The 26955-nt window shown below is 38.3% G+C and overlaps 1 protein-coding gene across 6 annotated transcripts; it reads left to right on the top strand.

Moving 5' to 3' along the window:
- Positions 1-717: 717 nt before the first annotated feature.
- On the top strand, positions 718-25440 carry RUFY2 (RUN and FYVE domain containing 2). 6 transcript variants are annotated; one of them, XM_009636989.2, is made up of 18 exons: positions 718-887; positions 2462-2635; positions 2981-3098; positions 4538-4639; positions 5935-6058; positions 8314-8375; positions 8976-9041; positions 10817-10886; positions 12092-12193; positions 12967-13083; positions 13703-13870; positions 15338-15435; positions 19549-19668; positions 21483-21612; positions 22187-22281; positions 23328-23376; positions 24323-24400; positions 25214-25440. In XM_009636989.2, the coding sequence occupies exons 2-18, from the start codon at positions 2506-2508 to the stop codon at positions 25355-25357; spliced, it is 1773 nt and encodes a 590-aa protein (XP_009635284.1). In that variant the 5' UTR covers positions 718-887; positions 2462-2505; the 3' UTR covers positions 25358-25440. The 6 variants fall into 6 exon arrangements, with proteins under 6 accessions (XP_009635284.1, XP_035748421.1, XP_035748422.1 ...); XM_035892528.1 differs by lacking the exon at positions 718-887 and adding an exon at positions 1947-2035; XM_035892529.1 differs by lacking the exon at positions 718-887 and adding an exon at positions 1947-2035 and having other exon boundaries at positions 10820-10886.
- The last annotated feature ends 1515 nt before the right edge of the window (positions 25441-26955 follow it).

The following is a 26955-nucleotide window of genomic DNA, read 5'->3' on the forward strand; positions in this document are numbered from 1 at the left end:
GGCGGGCACGCTTTAGTGGAGGAAAATACTGGCTTTCGGCTGGCTGGCGGGGGGTGCGGGGAGCCCTCCTGCAGCCGTCGTGACTACACGCTTGGGTTGGTTTGGGTTTTTCTTTTTTTTGCAAATGCTGTTGGCAGTAAGGGTTTGGCTGCTCATCCAAACTGGGAGAGGAATATTCTCTTGGGCCAAGCCTTGCTAGTCAGGCTTGGGTGAGGCTGGCGACATCAGTGCCACCTGCAAATAGGTCCTTCGGGGGCTGCTGCTTTGGGGTGAGAAAAGCCCTTCAGGGCCCTTCATAGCTCATTTTTTCTCCATGTATGTCCAGCTGACCCCGTATGATCCCTGACCAGCAGTTACTAGAAAACATGCTATGCGAAATTCTAAATCTTGATCTTTTTTTTTAAGAAGCAGCTGAAGAAAAACAGCCATGTGCAGATAGACCAGGCTTTAAAACAGGCCTAAAATGCATTTCTGCCTCTGAAAGACCAAGCAAGAGGGCTGACAGGAGGACAGTAGACGTGAAGTCTGTCTGTGGGGAGGATCAGCTCCAAAAGTCAAAATGAGGTCACCTGAAAAAGGAATTTGTAAGATGCCTTTGGGGAAGGAGACTTGAGTACATAGCGATGGAGAGCTATCCACTTGAAATCTGAATTGAACGAGGCTTTTTCTGCAATGACATTCGTATTTAGTACTGTCAGTAGCAAACCTGGTAAAAAAGCAGGCGGTCTGACATGAGCTTTGCCATCAGAGATGTTCCTGTTGTTGCAAGCCCCCATCTGTTCCAGCCAGGGGGACTGGGGCTGCTCTTGGTCGGGTTGGTTTGTTCCCTGGTGGCTGAGTGGACAAGAAGTCAAGAGACAAACTGGGGAGCCGTGACTGCTAACGGGGTAAATTTTTCACCAGAGCGCTGTTGCTAATTGCCTGCTGTGTCTTCTAACATCTTTTAGTGGTTTCTGTTGGAAGTACTGGTAAATTGAGAGACTGTAAAAGTAGTTTTTAAGGTTATCTCAAGTTCATCATGTCGGTCTTTTTTTTTTTTTTCCCCCTAGAAAACTGAGATAGGTTAAGTTGTAGGGTAATATGGTAATTTAATATTTGATGGGCAGTTAGGAATATAGAAAATGAGAAAGTAATTTTCTAAGTTTCTAATATCTAATTCCTAAATAGCTAAAGCTGTGGTATTGAAGAAACGAGACGAGTGATTTCACTGAGGTTTGAGGAACTGAGAAAGTATACATCTGTTATAATAGTTCATTTTTTTTATTTTTAGTTTTAATGCATACAGTTCTTTATGCTTTCTGATGTGCAGAGATAAGGTCATGCAGCAATACTCGAATTTCCAGAGGAAGAGGCTCACGTTTTTTTCTCAGACACAAATCTGTATAGATACTTTGATATCTGTGTCTCAGTGTTTTAAAAAAGATCCTCTGTGTTCTTCATTTGTTTTTGTTGGTTTTTTTTACGTCATTTGCTAGATTTAATTGCAGACAACAGTAAATCATCAACTTTTTTTGCTTCTTTCCCAATTAGTTTGATCATGGTGAATAAACACAGGGTTGCTTAGTCTCTGTTTCAGTTTGGCAAAATAGAGGGTGGCCTGATTGTTTGAACTGCTTCGGTACACGTGAAAATAAGAATCTCCTGAACATTCTGGTTTCGGTAGCAGGAGCTCTAAGAAGAGAAACCTTGTCCATTCTGTTAGATGAAGATGATTTAAAAAAGCTATGGATTTTTACTGACTAGATTTAATCCCCGAATGTATCTTTGTAGTGTACATTTTATAAAGTTTACCAAAAGCATTTTTAAGTTAAAGCAAACCCTTTAGTTCCTGAGCTTTCCTGTGTAGAAAATATTTTGTAGCTTTATGAGAAGCTGAACTTCCAGTATGTAATATGTAATATTTTCCTGAAAGTGCTCGTGGTTTACTGGCTGAGACTACGTACAGCCTAAGAAGGAAAGCAGGTGTTTTTGCCACTGTGAAATTAAGACTGCAGCGGAAAGTGATGATGTATACCATGAGTGATGTCTTGTTTTGGTAGGTAGACTATAATATACCAAATAGGCACTTATGTTAATAGGAGCAGTGCTTTGATATCATGGTGAGGGCGCTCATTGCTGTTACGCAGCAGAGCTTTGGAGCACAGCTTTGATGCCTGTGTTAATTTGCAGTTACTGACTGCTTTCGGGATGTATTGAGACAGCACGGTACCTGAGAACTGACATTTGCGGCCTCGCTTTGTCGTTCACCTATTAAAACAACGTGAGATCTGTGAGGGTGTTTGTGGGGGTGGATGCTTTTCTATAACATGGTGATTTATAGCACTTACTGAATTACTCCTTTGAGTTTATCTAGATTAAGATAAGTTTTTCTTTGAACAAGGCGGCCATGAAGCATTTTATTATTTTGTGTCTCTTCCAAAACTTGAACCATAACTTCTTTTTCTTTTCTTTATTGTCTTAGCTGTAAAGGACCCTACAGCTGTAGAAAGAGCAAATTTACTGAACATGGCTAAACTGAGTATCAAAGGACTCATTGAATCAGCTTTGAGCTTTGGCCGAACTCTGGATTCTGACTACCCACCTTTGCAGCAGTTCTTTGTTGTCATGGAGCACTGCCTGAAGCACGGCCTTAAAGGTGTGGTAATTGCTCTAGCTGCCTGTTTCTTATCCCAAACATGCCAATTTTCTTCCTTTTCTTGAATGAGACAAAATCAGAGCATGTTATCTTGCTTTAAGAAGTGAAGAAAATACGTAAATTGTCACCTTTTATGATTAATCGTGTCATTATTAATACTTCACAACATATGTTTTATGTTTCCAGCAAAGGCAGATAGCTTTGGGTACTGGTGAGCTGACCAGTGTGGCAGTTACCTGTTACCTGGAAGTCTAGGCTCAGTGGTTAACCCTTTCATCGCACCAGCTATTTTGAAGGAAGCTACTCCAGTAATTTAATTCAGTTACTTCATTTTTCTTTTCCTAGTAAGAAAATCCTTTCTAAGTTACAATAAAACCATCTGGGGTCCTCTGGAACTTGTGGAGAAATTATATCCGGAAGCTGAGGAAATAGCAGCAAGTGTCAGAGATTTGCCTGGCCTTAAGTAAGTAGTATTGGTAAAATACAGCAAGAAAATAAAGGGCCTGATGGAGAATCTACAGGTGTCTGATGATTCCATTTGGCATTAATCAAGCCTTTGAACAGCTAGCGCATGATATTGGGGGAGAGCACAGGTGAATGTTGCTAGCTTTTCATGTTCTGCACAAAACAGCTAAAAAAGTAGGATTTTTATGTTCTTTTCTGATGTTCTTGGGAGAAAAGTTTTCTGAATGGTGGGCAAAAACGGTGCAAAAAGGAACAGGCTGTGTATCAAACAGCCTGCAGTCTAGAACTGCAGCAAACAGTGAGTCTAGTCAGCAAAGGCTGCGTAAAAACGAAAGGTAACATACTTGAAGAGGAATGATTAGGCAGCTTTTCAGATTCTTGTGTGTAGGGTCCTTCTCAAATGTAAATTTGTGCTGTGAACTACAATCTCCTCCCATTCCTCTGTGCTCTGCTTTTGTATTTAGCTTTATAATTTGCCTTACATTAAATTCCAAAAGGGTTTGGTTACATTGTGATTGGTATATGGCAGCATAAGGGCTGTAATTTATAGCTGTAGACCTTATCTACAGCACATAGGTATATAAATTATTATTTACTCTTGTATTTGGCCAGATGAAATAATACCCTTTGCCAAGCGTGTTACACTCGTCCTATCCTGATAGGGCATTTATGTGCTTCTTAAGTGTGCAAGCACTAGAAGAGGAGGATCTAAAGGTCCAGGTTTCATTTGTTGGATGTTAATGTTTGCCAGTTACGTATGTTTTCACCTTTTTCAAATTGTTTTTCTAAGATACCACTGAGTTTGTAAACAAGTATGAGTTAAAGCTAGAACTGGGTAGACCCAGAGAATAGGACTGGGAAGGCAAGCTTGCGTGATGAGTTGTAAGGAACATTTGGTTATTTTTCTCACAATTCCTCTGAAGACTTTGTAAGCAAGTTGCAGGAAGGAGTCTGAATTGTTGCAGATGTTCTACTTCAGCTAGAAACAGGACTTCCAAGATTATCTTTACAGACACTGTCAGGTTAAGAAGGTACTTACAGGAAAAGAGCACCACTCTTAAAAATTCTTTCCGTGCTGCTAGTCCTGTACTGTGTGAGGACAAAGCACATTCAACTACAACAGTGTGTAGAAAGTTGCGTGTTTTCACTCTCTGAGCAAAACAGTTAATTTTACTGTCAGGCTCTTGTGCTTTCTCTGCTCCTGTTCTTCCGAAGGAGCCAGCTGAGTTGATGAAAATTTTTCTGATATTATCCCAAAGCTTGGAGTCAAAGTCTAGACCTTGTGGCTTCCCAAACTGCATCACTCAACTAATAATTTAAAATAACCTTTCAGAAATACCAATTGCTCTACCAGTCAACTGATAAGATGTTTAAGACTGTGAATGAATTGATATATTGTTGATGTGGGACGATTTGTCTTCATGCCCTTTTTTTCAGAACACCACTGGGCCGTGCCCGGGCCTGGTTACGGTTAGCGCTAATGCAGAAGAAAATGGCCGACTATCTTCGCTGTTTAATAATTCAGAGAGATCTTCTCAGGTAAACAATTAAGTGGATTCTGTTTATGATTTATTTTTAGAGGTTTAGTCTCCTGAAAAAAATTACTATTTTCTGTTCACTACTTTTTAATGTATCCTTAGTGTAGCGAGGTGTAGCTTCTGGCCTGTGGGCTGATTTCTTCCAGTCCTCAGGGTAGAGGGACCAAATACCGCTGCCTCATCAAGATTGAGGGCCAGCTGATGGGTGAAGAGATGTTTCCTCCCCATCATGTAGGTGGGCCTTCTGCAACCTGCCTAACTGTTCTTTCATAGATGAGGTTGATGGGGAAGGGCTCCCGCTACATTCCTCCGCCATGCAGAATATGGACTAGAAACCTCTGGAGAGGAGATGAATTCGCCCCTACCAGATGCACGGTTTCCTACTTAGCTACTACCATTGCATGGAGGACTACTGCTTTGAACTCTCCTTTCACGGTTCTAAAACTGGCATTGCTCTCTCCTGGTTTATCTTCTCCTTTCTGATGGGGTAGTTGAAGCCCAAAAGGAAAAAAAACTTGTCATCTTATTTTCAGTTCTATAACCTACGCGTATTTTTGAGACTTTTCTTGTATGCCTAGACATTGCTGGTGTGTCAGGTTTCCATTGAATGCACAGTTTGTTTCGTAGAGTCTAAAACTTTATTTGAAAATGCAAGGAGGAGGAAGGAAACATTGGTGCTCTGTTGTTTAGTGGAGTGTTTTTCTTTTCAAAACCTTTTTAGCATTTCAGCCCTTTCTCTCTCTCTTCTCTTACCCATTTCATCTTCATATCATCTGGCTTCTTTAATTTCAAGCATGTGTTCATTAAAGTCCAGACCTTTCTTCATACAAGGTAATTTTTTATACCATTCTTCTTTTGCATTCTTTGGTGTTTCTTAACAACATAAGAATTGTCTGGCTCAAGTGTTGGCCAAACATCCATCTGTTGCAGTATTCTGTTCAAAAGTGGCTCACAGCAAGTGAAGAGCCTTTTTTTTTTTTTTTTTTTTTTTTTAAAAATTCTTTTTTAAGGCAAAATAAGTCTTGCCCCCCAAATTTCCCAGCCCTCCAGCAGCTTCTGGCTCAGATTTGTGGAGCCAAATCTTTATTTGTAATAGCCTCTGAGGCAAACCGTGCACTTTCAATTTTTAAATATTTATGAGGTGAATGTATGGGCAGACCCAGCTCATATTTAAAGATGTTGGGGTAAGGCTAAAATAAGAGAAACAATTCAGATTACGATGTCACTTATTATTAATTTATTGCATGTAAATATACTGAATATACCAATAAGATGCTTTTTTTTTTTCTTTAACAGTGAATTTTATGAGTACCATGCACTAATGATGGAGGAAGAAGGAGCAGTTATTGTTGGGCTGTTAGTTGGGTTAAATGTGATAGATGCCAACCTCTGTGTGAAGGGAGAAGATCTAGATTCACAAGTAAGTCAGTACAGGTAAAGTAACGTACATGTAATCCGTAAGATTTTTATGTACAGTGAATTTTGTTACTATGGAGTTGTGACTTGGTAGCAATCTTACTAGAGACAGTTTAGGGCATGATCCAGCTCCTGGATCAGTGGGGGCTGTTGCATTAACCTCAGCGTCAGTTGGGTCAGACCTTCAGATGGTAATAATTGTCAGAGTGCAAAGGTGAATTTTTATGCTTCGTCATCCAATGGATGCAATAGTAGCAATGCAGAGTTCTTTCTATCTTAATTGTGTAACTTATCCGTTTCCTTTGTGGGAGAAGTATAGTTCCATGATGGGTTTATCCCATGCCGTTCATTTATTGTTGTTCTGGAACATAATAGGAATGTTTCAAGGACCTGAAACAAAAACTTGCTTCGCAGAGTGTAGTAGAAGACTTTATAAGAGGGTGACTGCTTTCAATCTGCAGAACAAGACTTAGAGTTCTTCCTCCTTTGCAAACTGCTTCCACTTTGAACTCTGATCTTTTCCAAGAAAATCTGGATGGATTCTTTTTAAAGGCAGATGTACAAGTATTTATAAATAGATGTAGGCTTTGTTCGGTCCTGACTGGTTTTGTCCAGCTTCTTTATGGAAAAATCCTAATGGTTTAAGTTGGCAGTGTTAGGTTTATGATTGTACTTGGTGATCTTAAACATCCTTCCAACCTAAATGATTCTCTGATTATTACTGTATTTCAGCATGTATTTGATGAAAAAGCAGTTTCTATGGCAAAGAAAAGTTAGAGCTAATTGGGTATGTGTGCTGTCGAATCATAGCGTTAACTTGTCTTCGGTTGTTCATTCTAGTTACTGCCTAACGTTTTAAGCACTGATCTTGTATACCAGGAGACATAATATTGAAAGGCCTGTAATTGTAGAAAAACTTACCAATGTGCCTTTCTAGTATTGAGAATTATCTGCATGTATTACAAATGACAGAATCTGTTGCTAGCCACACCTTTGTTATCTAGGTCATTCGGTGGCTCTGCTGTATGAGGGGAGATAAAACTTGATTTAAGAAGGTAGTAGTGGCTGTCCAGATGAGTTTTTAGAATAATTCAGTTTGTGAAGAGTGCTGTAAATCAGGCACCTTCTCTGAGAAGCCAGAAGAAGCAAGTTGTATTGAGCAGAAAGAGAAATTGCTGGAGGATGGTGGAAGTTGCATCTGGGAGCATAGTTTTGGTATGTTAGGAGAATGCTGTTCAGTGGTGGAATATGTGTATGCACACATAGAGAATTAAAACAAAGTAGCCTCTATAGAGGTAACATTTCACTTTTTAATAGAAACACTATTTGGCTTTAATAGGCAAAATATGTTTCTAAAAAAGCTTTTGGAGAAGAGACTTTTTAGAAAAGATGTGGAAAGAACAAGTAGAAGACCATTGTAGGGAACTGACGGGAGAGCATTGTACAAACCAAGGAAGGTACTTGTATTCAAAAGCTAAAGGGAGCTCAAGAAGGAAGCAGTGGATCAGAGACATAGAAATACTTTGTGAAAAGGCTGCTAGAGACCAAAAAGGAAGGGGTTTGGTAAAGCAAACGTGGTGAAATACTTTTTTTTTTTTTTATTTTTAGAGACTCATGAATAGAGTTGGAAGCAGAACTCATCGTAATGTTATTTCTAGTACATATGATTAAATTACAATTGAATAGAAAATAAATTAATTAGCTTCAGATTTAGAAGGTTTAAAAAAATGAATACAGTTGAGTAGGCACACCTGGGAATCAGCAAGTGTGGAGAGGTAGCATTATTTGGCAAGGAATGTTGAAAAGTTAAACACGGGGGAAACATCAGTTTTGGAGATGTGCTGTGGTAGGAAATCATGTGAAACACTCCAGACAAATTATCAGAAGTCTGCTCAATCAGTGATAGGGTTGAGTAGCATCTGATAATTCCCCAAATGAAAGTCTCCCTGTAAGTTCTTGGTTAAGCTCAGTCAGAGGTTAGGAAATCATCTTTTCTTTGGTATTTGGTACCTGGCACATGTTAATTTTGTTCAAAGGTAATATAATTCTTAACAAATACGTGAGACTACACTTGAAAAAAAAATAGAGGGTCTTATTTAAAATGTTACAGTTCTGGTTTTTGTGCTTCTGGCTGAAACTGGACCAGTCTTAAAAAAGCTGATGTAACTGAGGTTTTAGTAATTATGTCGATACAAGATGGTGAATATCAACAGCAATCACTTGTATTATATGAAACCATGTGCATTTGCTTTCCCCTAGGTTGGGGTGATCGATTTCTCTATGTATTTAAAGAGTGATGACGACATCGGCGGTAAGGAAAGGTATGTCCTCACCAGATACCGCAGATTTTGCATGTTAAGAAGTTATTTTTTTGACTGGTCCCTGTTCTGTGTAGAAATAAGTCAGGTTCCCTAAAGATGAATTTTTCTGATCTCACAGTGTTGAGAAGAAAAGTACACTACTTTGTTCTGTGTTACTAGTTAGCTGGACAAATGTTTGCACTCTGAAGCAAGCCTCAGAAATATCACCTACTTCCTTTACCTGATGGCCAGTACTGGAGGAGTGCAAGGTGGCAGTAAAAAAGAAACTGCTAACCCTTAAACTCTCAGTCTGGGATTTAGTCAGTATTTCAAAGAACCATAGTTATGGCAGAGTAAACGAACATCCTTTTTCTTTTGAAACTGTATACGTTCTTATGTTCCATGTAGACAAACTGCTTGCAGTTAAGCCATTGGGGTTTTTTGTCTCTCACTGGTGTCACAACATGTAAGTTAATGACTTCATGATAGTGAGATTAAGTTGCTTCCTTTCTTTTTAAAAACCACAATTAAGATGGACATTTGCATATGATAGGTGTATTTTCAGTACGTGGTTCACTACATAATTTTGTTAAAGCTAATTCTATTATGTGCTTGCTTTAGAAATGTACAGATTGCTGCAATTTTAGACCAAAAGAATTATGTTGAAGAGCTAAACAGGCAACTGAAGTAAGTATTACTTCGAAGTGTGCATGTCAGTCCAGGCTTACAGGTAAAACACCTATAATTCCTTTTGTACCACAGCTTTGTGAGAGAGAACTTCATAGAAAGGGGTGCAAATTCTTCATGTTTAGACAGAATGTAGTGAAGTTGGAAAGGATACCCTCTTCTGGAGAGACTTGGGAAGTCTCAGTTTTCCTGCTTTTGTTTTTGACAGTCAGAGCCTTTATTCTTCAAAGAAATGAAAAACAGCAGGTCAAAACCAATCAAGGTCCTCACGATTCATAACTTCACACAAATGAAATGTTGATCTGGATTTTAACTTCATTCTTTTTAACAGTTTTGAAAAAGTATTATTGAGTGTTCTGGGTGAATCCACATGTTTTCGTTTCTTTGCCTTTCGTAATATTTTAGTTTGTAGCTTTAATGCCAAGGACCAAAACTGAACAGGTTCATTGCTTGCTGGAAACTCCTTAAACATTGTAGGTTGTGGTTCCTGTAAAAATAGTTTTCAGGAAAGCAGCCTTTCCCCCTTACTTTGCTGGATGGGGCAAACCTAGTCCGCTGCTGTGTGTGTTACTATACAAGTAGAGGAACAGTGATTGTAATTCTTTGAGGAGTACTGTACAAAACTACACAGTGCAAGGAGCTGAAGAAGAAAAACAAAAACCAAAACCAGACAACAAACCCAGAATGAACTTCTGTAGAATCCGTCGTATACCTGATCTTCTTGATCCCTTTTTGAAATGTATTCGTATTTCTTCATTTTTAATGCTGGTAATCTTGATCCTTAGTTACTATATGGCTACTGTTGGGGTAAAGATATTCTGATTTGAAACTCTGTCAGTCACTGAGCAGAAACCTCCAACAGGACAGAATAACTGAGTGTGTCAAATGGAGCAAAACAAAACTAAGTTAAGGAGGATAAAGAATAGTGGTGTTTGTGCGATGATAGCTGTCATATTTCAGGTGATCCTACGCTGGTTTATGCATGGAATTACTTGCAAACCAGTGGTTCAACAACCCTTGTACTTTATTTCAGGTCAGCTGTTCCTTTCCACACATCCTAAAATGCATTAATCTCCGCTGCCTTGCCATTCTTAAGGAATGAACTGGTAACTTCTGAGGACACCATGGTAGAAATAAGTGGAAAAGTAAACAGTGTTACAGAATGGGGTTTTTTCTGTGTGTGAAGTGCAGCCTAAAAAAGGGTGCTTACAGCAGAAATAGGCAATCAGGTAATGGAGAAGGCATGGATGTAGTTTGATATGATAAAAAAGCACAGAGTAAGAGAAGGGAATAAAATTCTGATGAGGCTTATAAATGAAGTCAAGAAGCATCAAGAAAGAGGTATCCTGAGGATAAATCTCAAAAAATGTGGAGAAGCAAATGATTTTGTAAAATAAATGGGGTTTGGAGGAAGAGAACCTGGAGAATGGTTTCATTTGAAGGGGGTGGACCCAAGAAGATTGTAAACTGTCTTTTAAGGGAACTCATTAAATGTTTGGATACAATATAGTTGTGAGGATAAAGGAAAGGGAGAATACATGTAAAGTCACACCCAACCAGGGGTTTAAGCGACAGGGATGACACTGGGAGGTGGAAAGAAGTATCCAGTTCAACAAAGGAGACTAATTTTCTTACATTTAGGAAAACCTCAAATAATGGGAGCAGACCTTTTAGCACTTAACCTTTTATCACTGTACCTCTCATTAAAGCTTTTGAGCTTGGTTGAAAGAGTTTTGATGTAATTTTGAATATTGTTTTTTCTTTTTCTCTTCCAGTAGCACAGTTAGCAGTCTACATGCAAGAGTTGATTCACTAGAGAAATCAAACACTAAACTGATCGAAGAGGTATTATTTTCATTTAGTAATGTATAATAGATACTATTTACTCTCAAACAGTTTTTCTAAATGTACTTACATTATTTTACTCTACATAAGTTCTGTGCAATATGTTCAGATACCATTATTTTGGCTTGAAGAAAAGGTGCAGTAGCTGCAGGGATTTGAAGTCCGCTTGCCTAGGTAGCCTGCAGCATCGGTACATTAATTCTGTAGAACATTGCAATTTTCCACCTTGGACAAAACCAGAAGAGAAGCCTTTCTTAATGCCAGCTGTCAGTCTGATTTTGTGCAGATGACTAGTCCATAATGGATGACACCAGTTGCTACAAAGAGACAGAAAGTAGTTCACCAAGCAATTTCAGTTACCATTTTCAGCTTTAGCCGAAAGATTGTTTCTTATTTATTTACCATATGTTTATATACAGTTTTTAGACTTGTCTAGCTCTGGTTTTGTATTTATATCCTATATCTACGGTTCTCTTTGATGCTTGACTAGATTCCAATATTTTTAGTTTTATAAGGGAGAACACATTTTTTTTTAATCTGAGCTGCTTGAGAAATAGTTAATGAAGTGGAAAATTGAAATGTCTAAATTCAGCTATTGAAGGGATAGCGAGCTCATTCTGGGTATTCATGTATCCAGATAGAGGGAAAACATTTTTTTCTGAGTGTTAATTTTCAGAGTATTCCAGTTCCTTTACAAGCCTTCAGCCCAGCTGTCCACGTATTTTGATCAGCATAAGGTATATACTGTAGAGTCCAGTTAAAATGTTTCCTCTTTTGTAAATAAGTTTCCTTTTAATCTCGGAGAGGTTTTCTCATGTAAATTGCTCCATATGATATATTAAGATGTCCAAAAAACAACAAAACTGGATATAGTTGATTCCAAATGGAAAGAAAAAATTTAGGATGAGGAAAGGGAATTGAGGGTCTTGAAGTCACAATGAAGCAATGAAAAGAAAGCATATTCTTTACCAGACATGAAATAATGACGTATCTTGAATATGCATGCTGTTGTGTAATGAGAGTGACTCATTACTAAAACCAGGAGCTTTATGTTTTCTTTAAAAACTATTAAACCTCTGTTTGGTAGACTGCGAGAATAGAGCAGAGAATGTCTTGGTCTTGCATTCATCAGAACACTTTTATTCTTTATGTCCACTCACAAAATTGGTCACACTGCTTTTCCTTTTTTTTTTTTTTCTCCCTAGTTAGCAATAGCCAAAAACAATATAATTAAACTTCAGGAAGAAAACCATCAATTAAGGAGTGAAAATACCCTTATTTTAATGAAAACACAGCATCATCTAGAGGTATGTTAGTTCTACCTCATTTAACATAGCAACATCGTGTGGTTCATGGTCATTCAAATGGTCTTACATTACAACTTGAAGTAAACAATAGTTTTATTAGGGAGCAACGTTTATTAGGGAAAGGACCTATTAAATCTGGGAAGCTTTACAATGGCATAAATATATTGAAATTATAGGACACTAGATTGTTTAATAACCATATGCAAATTTTGTAGCATTTTTCCTTGTATTCTTTCTATTCTTCCTTTCTTCTTTTTTTCTTTAGGCTGTAAGCTATATCCAAGAGCATTTAAGGCACTATTACCTGAAAATCTTGTCAAAATAGTGCATGTTTTAGTTGGGAAACTGTCCACTGTGACCTGTCTAATTATATGGAATGTCATTTGGAGTAATCGTTTATGCAATTGCTGAACTTTCTTTTTAAGCTGTGATTTGTAGCTCCTTGCGTAACTTCTTGTATGTTTTTTAGAGTATAATTGGTAAAAGCACAGGTTAAGCAGCTGTTTGGATTGCTCAGTACTGAAACAGTTGTGTATTAGTGACTTACTGAAGGAGGACTGTACTGCAGTACAGATGTTTATTTTGCTAGATTTACTCAATTCTCATTATAAAACTTAATGACCACATAGCAGAAACAGCTCTTTCCAATGTTTGTACTGTGCTTGGAGAATGTATTTTTAAGCTTTCCTTGCCCCAGGTGTAAAATTTATGCTATTAGTTGCTAAATTTGTGATGAAGAAAGATGGAAAGATGGATTCTCTTTATCTTTGTAGGCAACTAAAGTGGATGTGGAAGCAGAACTTCAGACATACAAACACTCCAGGCAGGGTTTAGATGAAATGTACAATGAAGCACGTAGACAGCTTCGAGAAGAATCACAGCTTCGACAAGTAAGTATTCTTTTCTAGGATTACACAGCACTTCTAGAAAAGGTTATGCTTGAGAAGAGTCAGTATATAAATATTTCTAGTTTTGCTCTTGCTGAGCTTAAAGGCTGCCGTTAATTGACTTTAATTGCCTTCTCTCTAGCTGTCTGTAATAATAAGAGTTTTTTAACAGAACAACCAGTGCATCAATATCTCTGTAACAGTGTTGCTAAAGCATAGTAAAGAAAATACATATTCGTTGAGAGATATTTAGGTAAGTTATTAGCAATACTGTATGCTCTATATGTATGCTGAATCTTTCTTCTGAAAATAGAAATCCTTTAGTTCTATTTTTGTAATGAATACTTAGGCAATTCTGTACAACACTGGCAGGGTAATTTCTTATTATGTGAGTTGTCTTCTTCTCCCAAAGTTAAAAAAAAAATTCGGTCGCGAAGTACACGAGAGTGTAATGTTTATGTAGTGGATAATTTGCAATGTTAAAGAGGGGAGGAATTCCTGAAGTGTTGAAATAAGTGGTGCTGCAGCTCTGTTAAGAGTTAGCTTTTGTCTTTCTCAAAACAGATAAAATGTTGCATAATTATTTAAATATTCCGTGTGGCATCGTGTTTGTGTTTTATAGGATATGGAGAACGAGCTAGTGGTTCAAGTTAGTATGAAACATGAGATAGAACTTGCCATGAAGTTGCTGGAGAAGGACATCCATGAGAAGCAGGATACCCTCATAGGCCTTCGACAGCAGCTTGATGAAGTTAAAGCAATTAACATGGAAATGTACCAAAAGCTGCAGGTAAAGGAACAATCTGCTGTTAAACTGATGAAACGACTTTGATTGGAGTGAGAGACGCATTTCCGTTCTGTTTAGTTAAATACTGCTGTTTCCTTAATTTTTGGTTTCTTTCCACTGAGGTCAGCTTGTCGTTTCGGAACATTACTGATGCAAGCCTGATTTCACACAAAGAAGTTCTTAAGGCAGTCACTTAATGGTAGTGGATTTCTAGAAGAAAAGAGCATGAGAATGAGATTGTGGCCTAGTAACGTGCTGTGGAATAGAGAGTAATAGTGTATCTGGTGATATTGGCACTTTTTGGCCTGCGTTGTATAAAAACCCAAGAGAACGTAGGCACGTAGTGAGATGTTAAAGAGGAGATCTGAGCTTTCAAAGTACGGAAAGGCATTTGGAAAACAGGGTTGCCTTAAAAAAAAAAAAACCCAACCTGTATTTAGCTTTTTCCATTTAATCTGATAACAAATTAAGAAAATCTGTAACAATGCAATGGTTCTTTGGGAGAATATGGATCTTGGAGACCCAGTGTGCAGTTAACAGATGACCCAACACCAGGGAAGTTTAGCAGTGAATTTTTTATGCAGAAAACACATTTGATTTATGGAATACATTATCAAAAACAGCACAAGAAACCAGTCAAATCTGTGGCAGAATGAGGGGAAAATTTAGGATGCTGCAGAGAGGTAACTGAGATGATGGACAAAGGATGCTACTTTTCCACCTGCAACCGTGGACCAGAGGAAGAGAAATATAAACAGAGTGAAAGAAAAGTGAGAAAAGAATGCTCTTTGGTATGTTAGGACCTGCAGGGATTTGTTTTTCTTCTAAAGCTGTTCTTCTGGGGACTGCTTCTGGGTAACGCTGATTTCGCTTAGTGACATTCAGACCCACTTTCCTGGCAAAGTAGACCAGTTTAGTCATGCCCAATTTCTGCTGTTTAGGGAGCAGTTTATAGTGTTTATCTGTATAGCAAGGATAATGCTCTACTTTTTATTTAGATCTTCAAGCTGTGGTTGAAGCAGCTCTGCAAGCAACCAAAATTGTGAAATGTGTTAGTAAAACTTCTAAAAGATTTTTAGGCTTATGTAGTAGTTTAAGAGTTGAAGAACCTGGGGGATTTCCAGGACTAAGCATCTTAGTTCTTTATTGGTAAGGTTCTGATGGGCTACTTAAAAAGATAATCAGTGTATTTAAGTTGACTTGCAAAATAATTAACTAAGAAAGCAAGCCAGAATGAAAAAATGCATACTTATTAAATAGCATCTACAATTGCAAAGTACAAAGCTACAAATTGGTAGGCATAAAATTTTAAGTACTGTCGACTACATTTTTTTTAGATGGGAATGTTTAAAGAGTCAAAACCTGAAGCCATTTTAACATTTTTTCCCCTCAGATATTGAAGAAAAAAAAAAAAAAGCGGTAACAGTGTAATGTTTGCCTACTTCAGCTTTAACCTTTTTTGCAATACAGGTTTCTGAAGATGCTATGAAAGAAAAGAATGAAATAATTGGTCGATTAGAGGATAAGACCAATCAAATTAATGCAGCTATGAAACAACTAGAACAAAGGTACAGGCCCATCTTTGTTTTTCTTCATTCATTTCTCCATCCCCTTACATTTTACTGCATCCCTACACAGTTGCCACTGAAATGTAACTTTAAACTAGAAAATGTAAAAAAAACCTTTCTGAAACTTTAATTAGTTTAATTAGTTTAACTAATTTATACTAACTTTAATTTATACTGTTTGATTTATTTTTTTTTCTTTTTAACAAATACACTTATTTACACAAACTTAATCTTTCATTTTTCTTCCTCCACCATCTTTCTTCTGAGCCTGCATTTTTGTGCTGGTATCAAAAATTGTTCTTTCAGCTGTTTGAAAATCCTGATTGATTATTACCTTTTTTTTCCCCCCACCTGAATGAAATGCAATAGAAACCAAAGCATTAATCTTGCTTATACTTAAGCATGTGCTTAATATAAACGTTTAATGCCTTCATGGATCACTGCTGTATTTGCTGAAGCTCTTAAAATTGTTATTGATTGCTTTGGAAGTACCATTATTTTCAATGACATAATGAGTTTTTACACTAAAAGGTTGAAAAGTGAAAGACTAAAATTCCAAGATATGAATTTACGTTATGGTTAGACTGCATGTATTACATGGTATTAAAATGTGATTCGTATGTTTTAATTTAGTGGTCTATATGCGACATTGATCTTTTTAATTGTAAAATATAACATATCCATAAGCCCTGTCATGTTGGTGTTTGACATGTCTTTTTTTTTTTCATTTAAATCTGATTATGAAAAACATGGTTATGTATTTAAAAAAATAGTGACATGAGTATTCTTTTATTGACATCCTTTTTTCCTCTTTTTTTCTTTTTCTTTTTATCCTTTATCCCAATTTTTGTTTTTTACTATTTTGCTGCCTTCATCTGTCTTTGATTTTTGTCCACTGCATTCATGAAGTGACAAAGATCTGTTAACTCAAACTAGGACTATTGCAATGTCATTCATCAAATGTGCCAGCAATGAAGCTCAGCACCAGTATAAGCTTGTCAAAGATATATCATTCTGAAAGCTCCTCCAGATCTGCTCTGTTTAATAATTACTGATAAATCTCACCTTAAGAATTTTAAAATTACAATTTTAAATATAAAGTGCTATTAGAAATCCTGCACTGTAACTGATCGTAGCTGGGTTCTGTTTTGTTTTCTGAAAGAACATCATCTCCGATCTCACTTTACCCCTTATATAAAAAAAAAAAAAAAAAAAAAAAGAAAAAAGTAAATTATTGCACTATTATTAAGCAAATGTAAGCTAGTTTTCTAATGCTATTTAATCACTTCTTAATTGTCAAGCAAAGTTTATTTTAAAAGGTCAGCTATCTTTACTTTGACTACATTTTTATGACATTTGTTTCTAATTAGTGATTTTTCCTGTTCTTTATGCTACTAACAGATTTAAAAAGTAGCCCTTCTCACTAGTTTTGCCCTTCTCCCCTGCTTATTTGTTTCACTTTTAGGCTGTGTTTATCTCGAAAGCATGCTCTCTGTTGGATTTTTTGGTTGTAACTAGCACTGTGTTCTTAATCAGTGTGACAGGAGCTTGGGGAATGGGGGCTTGAGTGCTATATCAGAACAATATATTTTAGGAAAAAAAAAAAAAAAGAGGGTGGTGTCAATATAGATGTTCAGTACGTATAGTGGAAGAGTTACAGCGTTTGGGGGGTAAAACACCTAAAGCACAATTCCATTTTGCTGATGTGACGTGAGGTAAAACATTTTCATGGAGTTTAAGTGTGTTTGGAGCCTGGACTTGGATGGGGCTCCAGGCAGGGGGGGCAGCATGCCCTAGCAAATTTTGTAGCTGTGACTCCTGCCTAGAACAGCTACACCACGATAGCTACGGCGCAAGCTGTAGTAATAAATAGGATTTACGTTCAGGGCCTGGATCCTGAACTTGTCTAACTTGCTTGTCAGCTAAGGATCTTGCCTGTCTGTGGCTTTGTCGGCACTGTAATCATAACCTGTGGTTTTGCCCAACCCCTTTCCCCCCCCTCCCCTCCACCCATCATTAGGCAGTCTTTCCAATTCACGTTTCTGCTTTGTGTTGCTGCTTGCCTGCACTGCAGAAATAAGGGAGTTTTAGCTGCTGGCTGCCCTTGGTGCACTTCCCGCTGTTTGCTCTGAAGTGCGGAGGGGAAGCTGCCTGGGAAAAGAATCTTAGGGTCTTTCAGCAGAAGGGGATGTGCTTGCAAAAGCGGGGGCAGGATGCAATAATACAGAAAGGGTTTCTACTCCATGATTATATATTACCTTATTCCTTGGTTTGGAATCGGAAGGAGCCTTTAACATGGGTTGGCTGCTAAAAAACAAGAATAAGTATCTCCTATTCTCAAAGAAAACCCAAACCAAAACAACATAAATATGTTGAATAAAATGTTTGAATATGTTTGAATAAAACAACAAGTAGACCATAGCAGAAATGGGAGTGTTAACCATCTCAGAGTCATCTATGCAAACAAGTATCTGCCTCGGCATCATCTGAATCGCAGATCCTGCTGCGAGCTCAGTCCAGCTCAGCATTTGTCCGAATTGCAGCGGTGCAGTTAGCCTTGGTGCTAGCCTAGAGGATGGTGCTGTAGCCTGGGTTGGCTAGCCTGTTTCTTGGGTAGCAAGCTCCCTTTCTACCTTGGTTGTGGAAACTAACCTGCAGTATAATTTGTGAGTTAGGGAGGGTTTTAACTGGCTTTTGGTGTTACTATCTCATGTAGCTTCATTCAGCTGCTTTTGCCGGGTGAATTGACCCTGCTGTTTCCCAGTATTCTCCTTTCCGTACATGTTTTGCCCCTTTCTGCACTAGCATTGCAAATGTGGCTGGGAACATTCTTAAACCAACCGGTATAGTTAAATGAGAGAGTACACACGTTATAAGGTAGTTTAATTCCAGTCTTTTTCCCCTTGTTTACTGGCAGCTTTTGGAAACTCCTGCTGGTGCAACTTCATCAGTACAAGCACAATGTAGACATATTGCTGACTCAATTTCTTTTTAGCTGGCATTGGGAGTTGTGAGTTACTCTGCACTCAGCTAGATGCTGGGACGTGAGAAATCAAGCACAGAGAGTATCACAGATTTCTCCCACCGCTTACCTGAGAGGCGCTTGAAACAGTTTTGTTAAACAAGACGCAGCAGGTGGGGACGTTCAGTGGTATTTTACAGGCCCTTTTCCTCTCCTGCCTTTTCATCAAGACAGGTGCAGCCATGATACAGCACAAGTTCCATTTTAGTACTTTTACTTTTGTTACTTTACGTCCATCTTTTTTTGGACTGAAGAGGTGACCAAGCAGAGAGCAACCACAGAGAACTAATGGATTCCAAGGGGAGTGCTAGCCAAAGCAGAAACAAACCCCTGGAACTCAGACAGGAAAGATTAAATTAAAAAAAAAAAACCCAGTCCCTCACTTCTCGATTAATCGGTATAATTTATTTTGTCTATAGTATGGAGCTATTTTAATCAGTGTAAGAATGCATTATTTTTAATACAGATTATTTAAATTAATTTCATAATATGATGTAGTTGAGGTTCTATAAATGTAGTGGGATCTGTCAGGGTGTGTCTTGTTGTATTTAGGCTAGTTAAGTGGGGGTTTTTTTGCTGTCTGATTGCAGTGCTCTGTATTCAGCCTTATGCCTGAATTGTTTTGAGCTGCTTTTGCACTACACATGCTCTGCCCTGTCTTAATGGGTGATTAGTAGGAGCCAAGTACTTTTACAGGTTTTATTTAAAAAAAAAAACAAAACCACAACAAAAAAAGCTTCCAAAAATAACACATGAACATATGCTAAAGGAAGGGAAAAAAAAAAAAAAAGCATTAAGGTATATGCTTTAATTCTAAAATATGTATCGTTACGCTTTGGCATCTGTTATTCATGAGCATAAAATAAAACAGTGATTACTTACAGTGGTTACTCTCTTACTGTATGAAAAACCAGGAGCTAGTTCTCTAGGCATTGTATGGATTTCTCATTTGAGTTTGTGAGTTTCCCCCCAAACTTTGTTTTTATTTAGAAATGTTTCTATTTCCCCATTTTTGTTTTATTTGTCTTCTTCACCCTCTACACCCTAGTTCTAGCTTCAGTTTTACCCAAAGTTGATTTGAATTACACCAGATTGCAGCAAGCAGAGAAGGCTCAAATGGAGGCTGAGGCCGAGGATGAGAAACTTAAACAGGAATATGTGAATAAATCGGAAAGTCTGCAGAAAGAATTCTCCCAGAAGGAGAAACAGCTGTAAGTATATGTTCCCTGTTTGGAAAACTATACAGCAGTAAACATTCTACATTGCAATATGTCCTGTGTTGTTGATAAATGGTTTTGAACAGAATGTAAACACTGAAGATCTTCATGTTAAGTACTGGCAAGGTGGAAGAAAACATGCCGTTCTGAGAAAGTCAAGCTACCTTTGGATGCCTCGAAAATGGTGTGCAGCTTGAAAGGAGGGGGAAGAACAGCAGTATTTTTTGTCTAAAAGTGCCGGCTTAATTCACAAGGAAATTATCATAAGTGGGGGAAAATATGTAGCATAGTAGCAGTAGTAATACACACTTCTAACAAAGCCCACAAGTATGTAGTAGGATAAACAGAAATGCCGTAAGAATAGTTTAATTGATCAGGCTTATGGACAAGGTAGAAGTGGTTTAACGTACCACTGGGGAGGAAATAAAAAATAAAAATCCACTGGACACATAAATACTAAAAAGTAATATAAAAGCCAACCCTCTACCCTTTCTCCTGTTAAATCCTTCAGTATGGATTTAAATAAATATGTAATGTAAAAAGGTCCCTGTAAGGGCAGGTGTTTTCCCTGTTTGGAAAGATAACGAGTAAATTCTTTAAGGCAGTGCAAATCTGTGGCACAAGAAGGATTGGGGCGTAAAAATTAGTGATTTCCAATCCAGTTATTGGCCCACCCTGCCTCTCCTACAACTCTGAATGTTAATAAACTTGTTTAACTGTCATGACAAATGTTCACTTTACTACCACAGTCATCTTTGCAGATTTTGGCAAAAGAACAGTTCAGACCCCAGCCTTAGAATTCTGCAATTCTGAAACCTCAAGGTCATGTTCACTTCTGATCTTTTCCAGCCAGATGCTGAGGTAGTGTCCCAAAATGTAAGTCTTTCCTTTAAAAATGGTTTTGGTTTTAAAACAGGAAAATTAACGTGGTAACAGGTTTTCCATCAAAAAACCTTGCATGACTACCCTCAGATTTTTTCCTCTTTTATTGTGTTGGCACAATTTCGATCTAGGAGGTTGAGCGGTGTGCGTCCATCCTTTGGGTTTCTCCGTAACATTCTAAACACCAATGCTTCCATGAAACTGAGAGTGAAATTCCAGCTAGAGTGGATCTTCCATCAGAGCAGCCCTAACTCCTTTAACTGGACTCCAGTTAAACTAAGAGACTTTAGATCCTTCTTTATGTTGAACCTCAACTATGTAGGAAGCTCAATAAGAATAGTAATTTAAAGACCTTCCTCCTTTATTTTCAGTTCTGTTCAAAATGCCATAGCCTTAGCCTAAAAATGGAAGATTTATGTCTAAGGGTGTAGTATTAAATGACTTGTATAAGCACCAGGGATACGTGCAATCATCGTCTGCATCGCCGATGGCAGCGTGGTTGGTTGGTTGGTTTGTTTTATTTTAGAAGCAAGCTGTGTAAGGTTAAGGGGGCTTTTTCCCTTACGCATGTTTTAAAAATACTTTAGAATTTTGTGGTTAATCTTCTCTTGCTCATTTATTACAAAGGTCAGCTCTTCAAAATGACGCCATGTTCTTGGTCCTTTAAATAAATTTCTTTTTAAAAGCATTTTCTGTTACGGTGTTTTGGTTTGTTTATTACATCGATGTCTAAAATATGATACTGATATATGATACTGATACTTTATTTCTCTTTTAGAAAATGTGTAAGTACATCGTTTGTTTATTATGACAATAGTATATTGCACCCAGATATAAACTCATTTTTTAAAAATTAATTTTATTTTTTAAAAATGATACTGTTCCGCACAGTGATTGGGGTTTTTTTGTTGTTTTGCATATTCTAGGCTTCAGCTGGAAACAGATTTGAAGATAGAAAAAGAGTGGCGGCAAACCCTGGAAGATGATCTTCAAAAAGAAAAGGAAACTGTGTCTCATCTGAGAATAGAGACCCAAGAAATAATTAACCTTAAAAAAGTAAATTCTGCAGTAAAACTTAACTAGTATTTTAGATATTGACTGCGAAGTTAATTATGGACTTAGACATGGTATTTTTAAGAATTTCTGCAAGTAGATAGGAAAGATGAGCGTATTCTCACAAATAGATTACCCAAAAAAATTTTTTTTTTTAGTCCCCACTTAGTCCTCAGATCAGAATTCTGAATAAGGAAAAATTAAATCCTCGTTTTCCTTTCTCAGTTGTGTTGAAGACTCTATCTTCTCATCGTAGGCCAGAAAGTGCTTCAGCTTCTCTCTCTCTTGGTATACGCAGCTGTATAGTGGTGTTGATCTCTGCAATCAGTCGTTTTTGTTTTCTTCCTGGAGAGGACTGCGGAAGCAAAAATGCTTCTTCTCTTGGGGTCTAAGCGTGTTTAATCCTGAGTTGTTGCTGTTCGAATTGGATTGGGAATCTTAATAGGGAATGTGATGGATGGCTCTTTCACTTGGCTATCTCAGTAAGATCAGCTTTGGGTAGTAGCCATTTTCCAGACAGTAGGCAAATGCAGTTTTGAGAATAATTCGAGTTTTTTTGGTTTTTGTTTGTTTTAAGGAGTTCCTTAAACTTCAGGAAAAGAACAAACAACTGAAAAGGATATGTCAAGACCAAGAAGCTGCTCTCCAAGAACTGGCATCCAAGCTGAGCGAGTAATTTCATTATTCATTATAACGATTATTTTTGTCATACAAGCTTGAATTAAGAAAAATAATAGGGTGGTGGTCGTGTGGACAACATTACCTAGCCGGTTATCAAAAATAGATATGTCTAGTTAGGTCAGATCTGTTTAGTTTTATTTTTGGCTGGTGAGCTACTGTGAACTCACGGGTAATTACAGTGCTCTGAAGAGAAAATCCTGGTTTAAAAGGGCCTGGGGACATTAGGAGTTTTTCTGCACTGAAAACAGTTGGCTAGTTTGCATGGTGCAGCGTTCCCAAAGAAGAACCTAAGTAGAAGGTAGCAGCTCTGGCTCCAGCAGGACAGCGCTTATCTCTTTGTGAGGATGCATGCTCATGGATTCCTTTCCTTGAGGAGATGAAGTTTCTCCATATGACGATCGTAGCCCGTTGTCACCAAGTCTGTAGGGCTGTAAGGCATTACCTTAGCAAAACCCCTTCAGACTGTAGTGAGCAATAAGCTCTGAGCACAGCTCTCATTATTGTCGCGTGTCGTTAAAGTTTAATTTAATGCTCTCTTGTCCTTTAAGTGGTTGTGCCGTGCCTCGTGTGGATTTTCATGCCCTATAGAATAACTTGGTATATACGCTGTGGCTCGGTCAGTTCTGAGCAGCCTGGCACTGGGTGGCTGTGGGGAGGCTGGTTTCTCCACAATGACATAATGTGGTCTTGTACAAGTCCAGAAATTTAAATTCTGGTTTTGTACCAACGCTGTGTGCTAGCTTTAGGTACCGGCACAGAGCTACGCTGGTACAAATTTCTCTTCTCGACGTCACCCCAAGCAAATTTACAGCCGTTCAAAGGATTCTGAGCTCTTTGGAGAGAGCTTGTCTTTGTGTAGTGCTTGGTACAGCCGGGCGTGATACTGATTGCTTCTCCTGGATGCTGCTGTAATATAAAATGCTAACTGAAAGTTCAGGGTACTTGGCTTATCATTTTTTAAGTACCTACAGCTTTTAAAGTTGTTAGACCATACCTGACAATATAGAACTTTGAAATACATTATCTTACTCTTTTAGATCAAAGCTGAAAATAGAAGATATAAAAGAAGCGAACAAAGCATTGCAGGTTAGTAGTACTTGGAGGAAAGAGAAACTTTTTTTTTTTTTTTTGACTGTTCCCTTTGAAATATTTTATAAGCATGAGAAGACTTCTCTCCCAACAGCAACTATTGAGAAGAGACTCATCGTATGACCTCCTCCGGTGGGAGAGAACCACAGACTCCCTGAAGCCTCACAGGGAAAAGATACTCAATTGCTTTTGATTTCTGGTTTGATGTACAGCTACGCACTTGGATGCTTTTCCTGCAGTGCTACGCCCTTCTATATTTTTACAACGTGTATCTGGGACAGAATATGTACCCAGCTGAGCTGAAGTTACGTACTGCTTCTCAGTGATCAATAAATATTTGATCACCATCAATAAGTAAACTTGTAGCACCAAAGCTGGTAAAACAAGACCCGTAATGTCGAGAGGTTTGGAATTTTCTTAAAGATGTGCAAGGGAGCGCTTGAGAGCAGGGATTTTGTCTGCACGTGTTCCATCACGTGGTATGCCACCTTGCGTATTATGCCAGTCCAAGTAAAGGTGTCTGAAATGGTTTTGTTGAGCAGATGCCTGGTTTTATTAATTGGTTTAAGCAGAAGTAAATTAACAGTTCATGACACTGTCCTGGTTTTTTTGCTTCCCTGCATCTTGGGGACTGTTCCTATGTGATGGGCAGGGACATAGGCTCAGCTCTGAGCCTTGGATACCTTTCTGCTTTTCCCAGCTCAGCTTTCCTCTCTCGAACATGTTCTCTTTGCACCTCTTCCTGCTCTGTCTTGTCTCTTAAGGTTTTGCAGTGTTTTGGAGCGGTCTTGCGCTGCTCTAGAGTGTCATTGTGACACTGTACTGGTTTCGGGGCGTTAAGCAATTTGGGCAGTTAAATGTACCGCTGTTGGTTTGTCTCGTCCCCTGGAACCCAACGTTTAACTTCATCAGATACACACAGTTGTGATAATTTTTTCTGCAGGGCCAGGTTTGGTTGAAGGACAAAGAGGCTACACATTGCAAGTTATGTGAAAAGGAATTTTCTCTTTCCAAAAGGAAGGTAAATCTTGAACAAAATTTCTTCCAACTTGTTTACATGTGTTATGAGAAAAATATTAATTATCTTAGAGGTAATGAAAGGCATGTAACGTCAACGCTCAGATCAACGCGTAGTTGTTTTTGAGATGTCTTTCTAGTTCTTTGCTACATACAATGTGGCTGGGCCCTAATTTAAAAAAAAACAAACCACTTGCCTGTTGGTGAAGTGCCACAGAGGAACAGACTTCAAAATTATTCACCCTGCTTTGTGGAATCACCGTCTCAAATGCTTGTCAGCTCTGGCACTGTTACAGTTTGACACATGTGGAGGTCTTTTTATGGAATTTTTGAATACAATACACTTAAGAAATGATAAGTGTATTGTTGTTTTAAAGTAAAATGTGATCTTGATTTCCATGCTTTACTAATGTGTGTGGGAATTTTTATTTTACCTTTTTATGTTCAATCTCAATTAGCGACCTGACCAAATCATCCACTGTCTTGAGTATCATTGCTTCTATTATCATTTTTATATAGCACAGTATGCCCTTAATCCAGGGATTAAATGAAATCTGCAAAGCATATATACATAACATATATATATATATACACACGTGGCCCTAGACAGACCATATACATCTCTGTCTGTGGTTGTCTGTCTGTCATAGATTGGGATTTAGATGAATTACCTTTTGACAACTGATTCCGCGCTCAGACCAAAGAAGCGGGAGGAGTTGCATTTTGGGTTGCGCTGCCTCTGTTGTTGATTGGTGTGCAATTACCGAGTACATGTCCGTGGTAAATTGTAATTTTTAATCTTTTCCCCATTGTTTAGCATCATTGTAGAAACTGTGGCGAGATCTTCTGTAACGCCTGCTCTGACAATGAACTGCCTCTGCCTTCTTCACCAAAGCCGGTTCGGGTCTGCGATTCCTGCCATGCAATACTTATACAGAGGTGCTCTTCTAACGTGCCATAAGATTATTTTACAAGATATTTATTACCTTTTGGTATTTAGCTAATCCTGTTTAAAAAAAAAAAAAAAAAACAAAAAAAAAAACCCCCAACCAACTAAAGAATGTACAGCAGTATTTCCAGAATTTCAGGTAAGCAGGCGAGAGTTGTGTTTTGAAGGTACCATGGAGGAATTACCTGTCTGCTTCCTGTTGAAACAAGTAAGAGAAAATGGGACCCAAACGTCGAAAATGCAGGTGTTTAAAAAATACAGGTGACAATGTTAAGGCTAACAAATGGCTTAGAAGTTCTCTTGGAGGAGGCAGGGCGGTTCAGAGGGGAGACTCAGTGTTACCATGTATTTGATGAGTATCTTGGTCATTACGGTGATCCTGAAAAAGGCGATTGCTCACCTGCAACGAGCCCAGCCCGGTTCTGCTGCAGAACGTGCCTCTGAGATGCTGTCGTGAAGCAGAACTCTGCGGTAGCCGGTTTTAAATTGTGTTTAAAAAAAGTAATGCAATTAACGTAGTGGTCTGACAAGTTACTGCCCAATACCTGATTTGTTTATGTCCTCTCAGCTATCAAGGTTTGGTACATGCAGGAATATTGCACTGACAGCTCTGTTCTTTGTAGTCACGGGCGTAAGGGGAGATGTTGTCCAGACCAGTAACAGACAGTGCCTCTGGGCACAAGGTGAAGGAAGGTGCATTTTGCCGAATTATTTTTTTTAAAATTAACTGTTAATTTGCCGTACCCGTGTTTCCATTAAAAGAGAGATGTCCATCACAAAATCTTTGCCTGACAATGTCTGTAACCTCGAACAAGCATCTCTGCGTTCTTTCCACGCAAGTCACGCTTTCAAGCTTGTACGTGGAGTCACTGTACAGCTCGAGCAGGGCGAGTCAGCCACCGAGAAAGGCTAGGATTAAATACCGCGTCCTTTCTGCGCTGGGCAGGAAGGTTCTTCCTTACGTTGTCATCATCTTTCTCAAACTTCCAGAGTTTGTTCCTAAACTTCCATTTATTTTTTTCCAGAGCACTTTTGAGTACGTCTAGGTCTGACCACTCTTCACGCTGATGGCAAATTCTGCTGTAAATTCTTGCCCTAGGCAAATACAAATACACCCTTTGGTAAATTGTCCTCGCTTCCACGTGACCGCACTACAACCAGTCTGCCCTCTTCCCTTTAGCCGCTCGTGCGCTGGGATCCAGCCGTGGAATCGCCACGCTCTGGTCAGCACCGACGAGCTGTCGGCAGAATTACCGGCCCGGTAGTTCCTTCAACTGTTGGCTTGGAATAGTCTTACTAACCGGAAAAAGGGAGGCTTTGAAGCAGGTCTTTTAATTGTTCTTGCACTTTGTTTAGCTCAGCTTTGTCTTTTGAGGATAGACGTTTCGTTAATGCTCCAAAAGCTAACACAGCTGTCCTCTCCAGCACCTCAGCGTAGTTGCTTATGTAGCTTTTGTAAAGAAAAATGTTTTTAAAATTACCTGATGTAACTTTTTGTAAAATAGAAAACAGATCCTTGTAAATAGCTTTTGGAAAAAAATAAATTTAATTGATCTGCAACTTAACTATGGGAATAATATCACTTTATTTAAATTTGGAATTCAGAGTAT

The sequence above is a fragment of the Egretta garzetta genome, unplaced genomic scaffold, assembly GCF_000687185.1.
Source record: "Egretta garzetta isolate BGI_Z169 unplaced genomic scaffold, ASM68718v1 scaffold204, whole genome shotgun sequence".
Taxonomy (NCBI): Eukaryota; Metazoa; Chordata; class Aves; order Pelecaniformes; family Ardeidae; genus Egretta; species Egretta garzetta.